The sequence below is a fragment of the Anas platyrhynchos genome, chromosome 2 (assembly GCF_047663525.1).
Source record: "Anas platyrhynchos isolate ZD024472 breed Pekin duck chromosome 2, IASCAAS_PekinDuck_T2T, whole genome shotgun sequence".
Lineage (NCBI taxonomy): Eukaryota > Metazoa > Chordata > Aves > Anseriformes > Anatidae > Anas > Anas platyrhynchos.
In genome coordinates this window covers 141482188-141494806 of record NC_092588.1, presented here as the reverse complement: position 1 = coordinate 141494806, position 12619 = coordinate 141482188, and the positions used below count along the sequence as shown (strand labels likewise).

The 12619-nt window shown below is 40.2% G+C and overlaps 1 protein-coding gene across 33 annotated transcripts in view; it reads right to left on the bottom strand.

Moving 5' to 3' along the window:
- The window catches only part of KIAA1217 (KIAA1217 ortholog), a 370266-nt gene that overhangs the window by 22347 nt on the left and 335300 nt on the right, over positions 1 to 12619 (bottom strand). For 32 of the 33 annotated variants that reach the window (XR_005263321.2, XM_038174595.2, XM_038174602.2 and 29 more), the window contains 4 exons: positions 7916 to 8046; positions 7524 to 7671; positions 5351 to 5852; positions 4450 to 4630 (listed from right to left, as the gene is read on the bottom strand). Coding sequence is in view for 32 of the 33 variants with exons in the window: in XM_038174595.2 (XP_038030523.2) it covers positions 4450 to 4630; positions 5351 to 5852; positions 7524 to 7671; positions 7916 to 8046 (962 nt within the window). In the remaining variant the exon portion in view is untranslated. The remainder of the gene's footprint in view (positions 1 to 4449; positions 4631 to 5350; positions 5853 to 7523; positions 7672 to 7915; positions 8047 to 12619) is intronic. The other variant, XM_038174598.2, reaches the window with a different exon arrangement.

Here is a 12619-nt window from a genome sequence, read left to right as displayed (position 1 = left end):
ATTCCCTCTGGGCAAGTTATTCCATAAGTGTCTGCTCCTGGGGCTGCATCAGGCTCCTCTGATGCACTGGCCCCTCAGGGGAGTTTGAGCCCTTGGCTGACCCAGCCTCATCTTTGCTCTCTTCTTAGATCAAATATTCTTCAAAGCTGCTTAAGCTTAAAGAAGTGCTCTGCTGTGTTACCCCCCTCCCTGGTTATCTGGCACTGACTCGCAGGATTGCAACAAGAGTGATTTTCTAGAGGCACACTACATTAGACTGCTGCTTTTGTCAATACACACCACTAAGGTTTTCATGGCATCAGGTGTACTCTGCCAGCACAAAGTAAAATCTGCTGCTGTAAAATCAAAATAGTTCTCTAAGCACAGCATCTGATGGTGGTATGGGGCCTGTGCAAATTTCTGCTCCTTTCAGTGGGCTCAACCTATTACCCTCAGGCTGATACTGCATCTCTGAATGCAAGAACATGCAAGTTTTCCTCACACTTCGTAAGTCTGCATGCAAGATATGGAAGGCACAAAGAAAAAAAAATATTTCTACCATCTCTATTTGTGAGACATCCATCTCCACCTTCAAAATAAGAAGCAAAAAGTAGAAACTCAGCCAAGAGAAATGATCAATGGCACGTGCATGGGTTCTCAAAAGCCAATCCCGCTCCCATTTGGTTGTAACGGGGTTTGCTTACAGTCAATGTTATAACACCAGGCAAGGTATGAAATTTCAAAGCTGAATTTCTATTTTCTTTCATTTACTTCATTTCCCCAATCTGAGTGTGAAGCAAAAAAAAAATATTTGACGGAAAAAAAAATGAGGAAAAAACTTATTATAATATTTTTTTCTTTGGATGAGCTCTTCTCCCATATTTATTAGAGGGATGAGCAAATGGATAAATACAGTTCACTGAGTCTGAGACTACCTGTGATCAAAAATGCTACTTTATGAAACCCTCCCTGGTGCCAAGCAGCTCAGCACTTCTGTGAACAAAATGGGAGTCGTTCATCGTCATTTCATTGAACTGAAGAGTTCTTCAGCAGGTACAGCCAGACTAGAATTAGTTTATCCTACTATGTAGCTTTCTACTTGCACCAAAACATCTAATGTCTTTAAAAAAATATCTTAATAATGCCTGCCTTGAGGCAGCCTTTGTAGTCAAAGTAATGGAAGCTACTGATCACTCAGCACTTCCAAAAATCAGGGTGTTCTCACATGTGAAGGCACAAAGGGAGATAAAGGAGCCCGATTTCTAATGTATGTTAGAGACAGTCCCCATATTTTTTTTGCTGAACAATTCTGATATCAAAGATGAGTTACAGTTACATTAAAGAAGTATTTACACAGTTATCTGAAAAACCGTGGGGAAAAAGAAAAAGAAAAAAAGTGTGATTTAACTTTGCTTTGTGCTTTGTAAGGGAAAAAAAAAAAAAAAAAAAGAGTTTCTTAGTGGGGTTCTGTGTGGAGAATTGCTGAGACAAGATATTCTGGTAACGGGATCTATCTGGGTTCTGCAGCAAAGCCAGCGAAGGACTGTGCTAATTTCTGTCCAAAATGTCTTCTGCATTATATTACCAGGGTAGGTGGTATCTCTCTTCTTATGTTGCCCAGTTTTTTGGCCTACATCAGACTGCAGCATACTGAAATTTTCTTCTTGAATCATAGAAGAGCTGGGTGGCATGTGAGACATTTAATCAGGTATTAAGGAAAAGTTTTTCAGTTCCTTTAAATTATTTATGTTACTATTACAGGATTCATTATGCACAACAGAAGGCAAATGCCTCAATCTCATCAACTTTCTCTCTAAATCTGCTGGCTACACACAGAGCAAAATGGTATTCTAGAAGTGGATTAGTTAACTATGTGAGTTACAAAACATCTCTGCTGCTGTGTTCTGCGCTTCTTAAAATGTCACAGCTCACTGCACCCATATGGTACATATTTTCACTGACTTTTTCTATTTATGCCAAACATTACACAAGTTAATTGCATGGCTAGCCTGCAACTTCACTGAATGGTGACAGAATTCCAAAATTATTTTACGGGGTTCAACAGAATTTATTTTAAGCCTGTATGTTGAGAAAGGAGCAACAACTTGTCAGTGTTAAAGGCACGCCAGAACAAAATGCTGACACCCAAAAGCCTGAGTGCAGCATGAAGCTCTGGTCTCACATCTCCAGGACACAGTGGAGGTAGAAAAGAGCAAGTGAAACTGCCTGGTAAGGGAGCAGTTGGCCTTGATGGAGGGATGAGAAAGGCTGCAAGTCTGCAGTTTGGAGCAGGGTAGGCTGGCACCTCCAGGATATGATCGAGGTTCATCCACTGCCTTCATGGTTTTACAAAAGGAATGCAGAAGTGTTGTTTGCCAAACTGCAAAATATGAGAACTGTGGGGAGCTCAGTGATACTGGTGGGAGATGAATGTAAAACAGATGAAGGAAAGCTCCTCTGCAGGATGGGAGTGAGCTCCTGGAGCTTGCTGTAGTGGGGAGGCAAATGGTTCTAAAAGAGATTAGAGGAATTAATGGCTAAAAGGTCAAAAACATACCCATAATAGATATGAAAAGGAGCAGGTTACATTACTCCCTTTAACATCAATTGGGGTGTTGGAGGTGTCATAGCAGACTGCAGAAAGTGGCCAGGTTTCTGTGCTGCCCATAAAGACCATCTTCTGTCGCCTCTGTCAGAGGCCGAGTACTGAGCTGGAAGGGACACTGCTATGACCAAACAGGGCATTTCCAACGTTTTTACATTTGTAAGTAGTTGGGTAAGAATTTTGCAGCTGACTCATGATTAACAATACCATTGGCTGAGGCAGCTTCTTTGTTCCTTAAACTTTGAAGAAATTTACATGTGGATTTGTATGCTAACTTGTGAAAAAATAGGACTGGAAGGAAAACCAATAATCCTGCTACCACAGAGCATTACACCATTAAACCTGCCTCCCACGAAGGATTATACCTATATAATCCTTGATCTATGTTAGCACAAACCATTTTCTCCAATGATGGTGTTCAGACATCTTCATCGCCTCACGCAGCCTTCTTCAATACTTCACTTTCCTTACTATTATGAGGCTTTTCCCAACCCCTAACCTGGATCTTCCTGATTGCAATTGCCAATTTCTACTTCTGTCCTATCCACACAAAGCAAGTTGGTCTTTCTTCTTTTAAGCAGATTTTTTTTATATATTTAGAGACTGCTTTGTCCTTCCTCAGACTTCTTTTCCTGATGCTAAGCAAAACCAATTCTTTCTTTTTTGTCCCCTACAGGCCATGTTTCCAGAGCTCTGGTCATCATCATCACTGTGATCTTGACTCCTTCCTTCAGTTTTCCTTGAAGTCAAAACATTGAGTTTGGGGATTTCTATGTAAGAGCTCACCAACTGCTGAGCAGATTCACGTGTCTTGTAGATACTCCTGTTCAATCAACTCATTATGATGATATTTATTTATTTATTTTTTTGCTAGGGGGTCACAGTCAGACTCAAGTTAAACTTGAAACTCGGTGTATCTATACCAAGCTGTGGGTGGACCGAATCCTTACTGCAAAAGTCACTTCCATTTATTCCTACATATCTAGCCACTTCTCCAGGACAACTCGGTTATGTAGCTAATAGGTCTTTTTCAGACCTCTGAGGTCCAAAACACTTAGCAAGGACCATTAAGATCACACAGTCTGACTTCCCACATTGCAGATGTTGAAGGATTTTTTCAAGTAGGTCTTGCATCATGCCCAGAACTTGTATCTGAGCAGTCTTTCAGAAGGAAATGTATTATTGCTTAAAGATTTGAAGTGGCAAAGAATCCAACATGTTGATAATTAAACTAGCTTCAGTGATTAGTTACTCCGAATGTTAAAATTTGACACCTAATTTTTAATCTGGCTTTTTGCAGCATCAGCTTCCAAGTGCTGGAACTTGTCAGAACTCGTTGTACATAGTTAAAAGGCCTTCTTATCCTCAGAAACCTCAGGAATGTCTTGATTTTCTTTTGATAAAAAACGTCTACAAAAAGTGCTTCTTAAGTTTCTGACGGTAAAATCATTTGTGCTTGACATCTTTGTGGTTCTTTCCACAGCCCTCCATAATGCTAAACTTTTAAGAGCAAAAATGAGCACAGTATGCTAGATATAGTGTACAGAAACCCTCATCTCTGTCAAAATCAAGGTGTACGCTTACTCTCCTACTTATGAGGATCTTTCATCTCTAAGAGGACAAACCCACTCATTTGCTGTATGGGGAAATTTGTGTTCAGCTGGTCACCCACACTGGCATCTGCAAAATCACTACTTTTGTGATAGAATCCTTCGTTCTGACAGCTGCACTTCCTCAGGGACCACTCACTGGTATGATCAAGATCACAGAAATCTTTAAGTTGAAACCATTTTAGAAAGTGAAAAAATAAATCATCTTTTCCAGATATGTGCCTTCTTAGCACCATTTGCTCTAGCAAACCTCACCTGAGACTTCAGGTTTTTCCACTGTATCTCCTTTAGGGAGGACTGCTGGCTGGGGAGGCATTTCCAAGTTGGGAATTGACTTCATTATGTTGGCCTGGGCCTCTTCCAAGAGCTTTTCAAATTCCTTTCCATTATAGTGATCCAGGTTTTGCCTCTTCTCTTCCCATTTCTTTTCTGCTTTCTAGACAAAAACAGTAAAGGATCAGTTTACCTCTCCGATTTCTGTTATGATCACTTTTTAAAAAATGCACGTGTAAACATCATAGGTCACCATGATGTTTCACCATGATTCTTACAGTTCTAGTCAGCAACTAGAGGGAAGATAATGGAACTGTAATTGAACAATAGTTCCAACTTTCATTGTGCTAGATGTGGCACAAACACAAGACAAACTAACAGTGGCCACTGCTCACTAAAAGAACAAAGGAAAAATTTAAATCTGGGTTGATGGTTTATTACATCACATGGTGATTAAAGTGCATGTCTGTAATAAGACATGAGAGTTCAGCTGTGGGTTTGCTCAGTAGCTCTGTGTGAAACCACTGAAACTTTGCACTCTTTCATCTTTACCTCTCCATAATAAGGAACATGGAGATCTAAAGAGTGAATGAAATTCATCAATGCAAGTGTTGCCAAAGAATCATACGTTATTGTTCAAAAATAGGGTAATTATTTAATATTTTTAAAAATAAAGTTTATTTAAAAACACAGGTATTCATTTTGGTTACATGTTATACTGTTGCATTGAAAATCAGAGGGTATCCAGAAGTGCGTGGTGTAGTTCGAGGTTAAGCATATAAATTCTCATAATGCATTTGAAAATCCCACCTTCAGTCTCAGGAGCGAGACTGGGAGCTCAGACACAAAAAGACAACAGCTGGGTGAGTAGAAGACACCGTACCTCAATCGATACAGCTCTGTTTCTGGTACTTGCACTGTGAATTTCCTCAATGAAAAGACTTTGCATGGTGTTGCCATTGACAGAGACCTGTGGTGATGGCATGCCTGGTGTGGGCTGGGATCCTACTGCTGGTTCCTGGGGGGGGGCCGGTGGGGTGGCCGAGAAGTGGCCGCTCACTGGCAGACCTTCACTGTGGCTGGGTGCAGCAGGTGAGCCCTGGGCATGGTTGACCAGGGCTGATGAGTGCTGAGACTGATGGATGACAACAGGAGAGCTCTGCACGTGATGGACCGTCATTGTTGAGAAGGGGACGACTTCTGACTTGACTGAAGATACCTGGGACTCTGAGGTGACTGCTGTGAGGTTTTGCTGTGCGTGTCCCTGGGTATGCTTGGGTTCCTCCTGGCTTTTCAGAGCTTCAGTTGCAGTGGCCTTTTCCATAGTGGAGTATTGCACAGCTTGGGAGGGATCCACACCCCTCAGCAGTCCTTCTGTAACATGTCTGCCCAGCCAAATTGAACACAACAGCATGGCACATGGTTAGCATCCAGGTGGGTCATGAGCAATATTTAACAACAAGCTTTTGCAAGGGAAAAGCTATAAAATACCAACTATATCAAATACATTAGAATGATGTTTTTTTTTCTTAATGCTGTCAGTTCTGTGATTTTATATTTTTCTCTAAGAGTCCGGGGCTTGTTTTTTTTTTCAGAGAGGTCACGCATAGGAGGATGTTTTTGCCTTTTAAAATGTTGACAAACCTTTATGAATGTATTGGCACTTTTCTTTTACCAAACCATGAGTTACAGTGGTTTGATTTTAGAGGGAGACTGGAAATCAGTTGACTTTTTTTTTTTTTTTTTAAACACAAAATCTAGACAAGTAATTCCTGGACTATTAACACAGAAAAAGTAGTTACACAGAATCTGAAGTAGCAGTTTAGCAAACTGCAAAAACAAAGCATTTAAACAGTACTTCAGGAAGGTCTTGTCTGTAAAGTTTGGGGTAGAATGAGGTAAGGATGCAAAGAGTCAACCATTTCTAAGAACTGGCTGTGAAATGGCTGAGCCTCAAAGCTTGGCTATCCATCAAATGTCATCAGTTTTTCCAATACTAAAACAGAGTTTATGACACTTTCCAGGTATTCTGTCTGGGAAAAAAACAACAACAAAATATACACTTTTGGTAAAACTTGGGCTCATTGTTTATTTCCCAAACTGGATAAGGCAGGAAATAACTGAAGTCATTTTTAAGAAAAGGAAGCTAATACGAAAGGATATGGATGTTTATCTACCTGGAAAAATAATTGGTGGCTCTGAGAAGGCCTGTTACATAAACCAGTTTGTCCTTCTGCCAGTACTGGCAAATTCATTTTATATATGCTCCAGAATATATGGGAACAGTGTCAACCCTACATTCCTTAGAATAATGGTAGCAACAATATATTTATGACTTGGATTTGCTTGTAATGGAAGCAAAATTGAGACCACGACCATTGACAGTTTGGCCTAATTCATTGAGTTTTGAGTGGGGATTAAATCCAGTATCTATTGCCTCATATAATTCAGCAGTTGTCTGCTGCTGATATATTCTGACAAACATAGCTAAACACTGGCACTTAGTGGACACACATTTTATCTAATATTTGAACTTTCTCTAAAGTATCTTGCAAACAAAACAAAAACAAAAAAAAACAAAAAACAGAATAAAGAATTTGAATGGATAACCACTCACATTGAAAATATTTGTTTCTTACAGAAGGTTCTTTATCCACTTCAAATCTTTCCCTGTTATTTCTTACTGTTAGATTTTTGGGGATGCACATTTCAGTGTCAGAGAATATTTCTATTGACTTAGATTGCTGTAAATGCCTACAGCTAATTAACTCACATACGGGACTGGTGACATTCTGTAAGCTTTCTCATCAAGGTACTTCCCAAATCTGGAAGCTAGTTTCAATCATAAGCTCTGGACAACTGAGACTGTTGGTCAGAAGAGAACCACTGCACAGAGCACAGGAAAAGATAATCTGATTTTCCTTGAGAAGGCTCTAGAAAGGATCCATAAAATACTGCAAACAAGTTACATATCCCTATATTCCTTGGGGAGAGGGGGAGAACACAAACCCAAAATGCTTGAGGAAATTTTTTAGCTTGAAGAAAAAAAAAATCACCTCCTGAGCATTGTAAGGATATCCGTCATGCTGCGCACACGTTTCAATAAGCTGTCTAGCTTGTGTGGCTCTTCCTTTAGGAACCTCACGGCTTCTACCTCAATGCGGAGGATTGCACGCATTTTATTCTGCAACGTCGGGAACTCTCCTGCAAAGACAACAACTATGAGGCTCAAGAGGAAATCATAAAAGCCCTGGGGAAAAACAGATGACAGGATGAATGTTAAACAGTTGACTGTCAGCCTCTTTTCAGGGGCCATGCAACAAGCCCTTTAATCCTGACTTTAAATATATTGGAAGTGAAAGTTTATGCCTTCAGATCAAAGGCAAAATTGCTTTCAGCCACTGTGGTCAAAAGAGAATAACCGAAAGGAAAAAGGACGAGTACATACCTTTAAGGGTGGCAACAGCTTCTCCCACTTGCCTTAAAAGAAAGGCTCCATCTTCAACATCTTTCAGTGTCACTGTCTTGTTGGAAGCAGTGGAGTCTCTCTTTAGGTCCTCAACAAATCCCTCCAGCTCACTGGCAAAACAAAAAGTGAACATGAAATGTAAGAAGGACTTTCACATTACAATCAAATATATGTAAATGAATGGACTGTATCAGAAACCTCAACTGTGGCATCTTTAAAGCTGATACCACAGGATTAAAGAAAACAGCAGGGTACCAGGAGGGGACATGAGGCTGCTGCACACTCATGCCCACAGCACAGGACCAGGCTCGTAACCAGCCCCAGTCATTGATTTCTCTGATGCTGCAAATGTGCAGAGCAGCTGTGCTACAAAGGGCAGATGGTGTGGTGAAACACATCCAGCAGCCAGCCCTCTGGGAATGCCAATCCTAGCAGAAGGGTACATAGATGCTATACCATAACATCCAGCACAGGTTTGCACCTTATATTTTCTCGCTGCTAATAACATGCAAAAGAATGCACAACAGCAAAGTGACAGCCCAAAAACTGGCACTCACAACCCCTTGGTGCAGAACTGTTTATCTGACCGTCTGTTCTAGACAGGATACAGCGTCCTGTTTCCACAAATAGCCAGAATGAAACAACAAGTGTGCATTGTATGCAGCTCTTGGTCAGCGTTTGGACTAACAAATGGATCACAGAGGCTGCTTTCCAACAAGTGCTGTCCCACGCTTCCTCAGGCTTCATCTGGTGCTTCCTCAACATCTTTCATGATACCTTGTCCAGTACTTCCTTGCTTCACATAAATTTTCACAATCATTTACACACTTTATTTATTTATTTTTTTTTGAGGGACACAGGTTTTTTCCTTATAAGGTTGAGACCAGGTTGTTTTAGCTGGAGTTTCCACCCAGAAAAAATTCTCTCAACAAATCTCTTTAAAAATACCTGCAGTGCATTATACACAACTAGACAAAAACCAGAACAAATACCTATGCGAATACCTCATAAGAACCATCTCTTAAAAATTGTTTTAAAAGAAATCTGCCTCGATTGAGATACCAAATTCACTAACAGGAGTATTCTGAAAGTAGTTTAACTGCATGTTAAAAAACAATGCAAAGTAGGCTCTGAGCTGACAGTCAGGTGCCATTTTAACCTAATTTTGTGCCTCATTTCTCCCATCCACTCAGGTAGAAATTTTGCAGTTGCTGTAAGGGAACAAAGGTATGGGCTGATTGCCTGGAAAGAGGTAGGAAAAGACCGCCACACATTTCTCTTGGGCTAGCACAGCCATGCAATTCCAGCAGAAAATTACTCATTTTCATTCAGGCCACTTCCTAGATCCATCTCAGTGGCTAGGCAATATGAAGAGGAAAAGAGAGGAGTAGGTGGCCAGTAACAGGAGAAAAGCCGTTGCAGCACCACTCTGCATTAGGTCATTGAAAGGGGAAACACAGTCACACAGAACAATAAAGGACCATACAGTAGTACTTCTGATGCACAGAGAAACCGAAGTAGTATCAGGATCTGAACACTAAATTAATACAGCAAATAATTCATTTCACTCCAAAGCCAAGGAACTTGAGAACTTATCAAACAATTCAGAGTTAAGAATCACAAGTTGCTTCTGAACAGACCACAAACATAAGTGGGGTTAAGTGATGCTCCTCCCGTTTTAAGATCACTTCTCCCAAAGACTCTGCCTTGAGAAATACAGCGTCACCATTTCCAAATAGCAGAAGTGTACATTTAGGAAACAATTCAAGGGACCACACGATGGCAGCAAGGCAACATTACTCGGGATATTTTTGCAGTGGAAGAGGCTGCAATAACGCAGGCATCCGCTGTCCCCGTGTCTGCCTCTGCTATAAAGAAGGGTGCAGATATAAACTGGGAAGGAGCTGGGAAAAGAGAGAGCTCTCCATCACTCACTGCAGTGCAAAGGCTCCTGCCCCCCAGAATGATGCCCTACAGTCATGCATCCTCCCCATCCTTTACACCCTGATAGCAGTGCTCAGGACAAAGCAGCGCTACTTCATGAATCATAGGGTGAGCCCCTCTCCCCTCTTTTGTAGAGCACAAGTGGAAAAACAGCTTCTCAGATGTTTGCATCCACCAGGCAATGAAAAAGGCAAGGGGAGAAGCTTAAGTTCATTCACAGGTGAAAAGAAGAGAAATGAACCAAGAACAATACTGGGATGTTTTGGTAGGCTTATAAACTGGTGGAAATACAGGGATAAAGGAAAGACTTCCAGCTAGAAGACAACGTCTTTCTTTCCGTTTTCTTTGAGCAAAAATGGAAAGGATCACCTTAAAAACCTTCAGTTCCATGCAGTGATACTATCAAACAGGACAACTGATCCTGAATTGCTCAGGGGATACCGTATTACACTGCCTCAGGTTGCTAGCTACAAGGGAAAAGAAACCTCAGCCCTCAGGAGCCAAAGATTTAAACAGATGAAGCAGTCTCCAGTGTTTCTTTTATGTAACTGGGAAAACAACTTGGCTTTATAGATTTGTTTGAGCAAACCCAATTAACAAGACAGTCACCTTAAAGCAGTCTCTGAAGGCTAATACAAGATAAATGATTTTCCTGCAACTATGTTTTACAGAGAGAAGCTAAGACAAGCTTTTATGCTGAGATCTTTCTTTAGGCAAAAAATAAAAATAAAAATAATCAGAGGATCTGTCTCAGATTGCAGTATCAGTAGGGCAGGTTACAAAACAAACTGACAAAAAGAATGGCAACAAGTCACCCAGACCAGATGGTATTTGCCCTGGAGTTCAACAGCAACTCAAGGATGAAACAGTCAAACTATTAATGCTAAGCATCTAACTTCTTCATTAAAATTGCTTTGGCACCAGAGTAGTGGAAAGTGTCACAGGTGATAAAAATAACTTTTTAAAAAGGAGGTGGGGCTACACAAGGGTCTGTGCTCTGGTGAGATTGACATCCAAACCGGTGCAATTGATAGATACCATAACAAAGAATAAACAATAAAGCAACAGCGCACCCAGGGATGAATATATTGTGTTAACATGACTTGAGTAAAGAGAAGGTCTCTCAAATCCAGATGGTGCTTTAAAGGAAACAGCAAAAGCATAGGGAAAAACTACAGCCCAAAAGGTTTTCAGCTAGGTATCTAAGTAAAAGCTCTTAAGAAAGAAAAGTTGCCTCAGGACAAAGAGCGGAGGGAAAATTCTCTCATGGATAAAGTAATGGAAGTAAAGAGAAGGGATCAATGAACAGCTTACTCGATGAATGGAGCTTGCTGGTGGGTTCCATAGGGATCTGTGATAGGGCTGGTGCTTTTCAACATACTATAAATGATTTAGAAAAGAGGATGAATAGTATAGTCAAAAAAATCTCCAAAGGATATTAAATTATTCAGGGGAATGAAAATGAAAGCTGACTGCAGACGGCTGCAGATGGACCTTCTGAATCTAATTGACCAGGAAGAAAACCAAATATCAAAGTCACTCCTAATAAATGTACAGTAATTCTCGTGATATAAAGAAAAACAAAACCAAGCAAACAAACCACCATCACCCCCCCAAAACAAAAACAAAAACAACAACAAAAAACTAAACCCAACAACCTCCTGAAGTTTTTATACATAATCATAATCTTTGAACTGCTAATCAGTCCTCATAAATGTGATGTTGGGTTTGGAATGGAAAGCTCGGATGGACCATGAGGACAGGAAGACCATCACCATGCCACTGCATGAAACCATGGCATACCCCCATCAGCTACAGCCTGTGCAGGGCTCTTCTCTCTCCCCGCCCCCATCTCACAGATGTACTCTGGAGTTAGAAAGGACACAGAAAAAGACAATGGGATGAGGAAATGTATAGAATATCTGCTACATGGGAAGTAACTATGCAAACCAAGACTTTACAGGCTGGAAAAGACACGATCAGGGTAAGGGTGTGGGGAGAGTTCATGACATCATGACTAGAATGGAGTTGGTGAATATTCTGCCTTGCATAATTTAAGAGTTTGGGAGTTGAATGACAGATGGTAGATTTAAAAAAATAAAAATAAAAAAGAGATTTGTTACTCTATAGAACTCCTTGAACCTGAAAGCTGTACACAGCAAAAATTACATAAACTTAAAAAATGCTTAAGTTCATAAAAGGTAAACAATCCATGTAGAGCTTTTGGATATGAGATGCCATCTCTGACTTGAAAACCCCCTGAGCTACAAGTCACTGAAAACAAGGAGATACACTCTGAGCATGTTGCCAGTTTCTTATATTTCTTCCCAAGTATGCGGTACTAGTGGCTATCTGAGCATAGTTATTTTTACAAAAATGACTGATATTTTTCTTAACAATAATATAAATTATAAGTTACTACAGAACCTCTCAGGCAGTTCAAAGATGACTGTAATTTAAATGCTCTGCTTTAAAAAAACACCTTCTATAAAAGTGCTTATAACAATCTACAACATAATAAACTACTGATAACTGTAAAATGTTCCTAATAATATAAATACTTGATTAGTCAATATGTCATATTGTCACAATTTGCCCTTGGTCTGGTAAGTTTTAAGGCTAGTGTCTGCAACCCAGGAAGTATAATATATAACATTTCTAATGCGGGCTGAAAAGACTGGATAGAAAAAAAACTACTCAGTTAATTCTGAGTGTATGTTTCACTGTTACACGTGTATA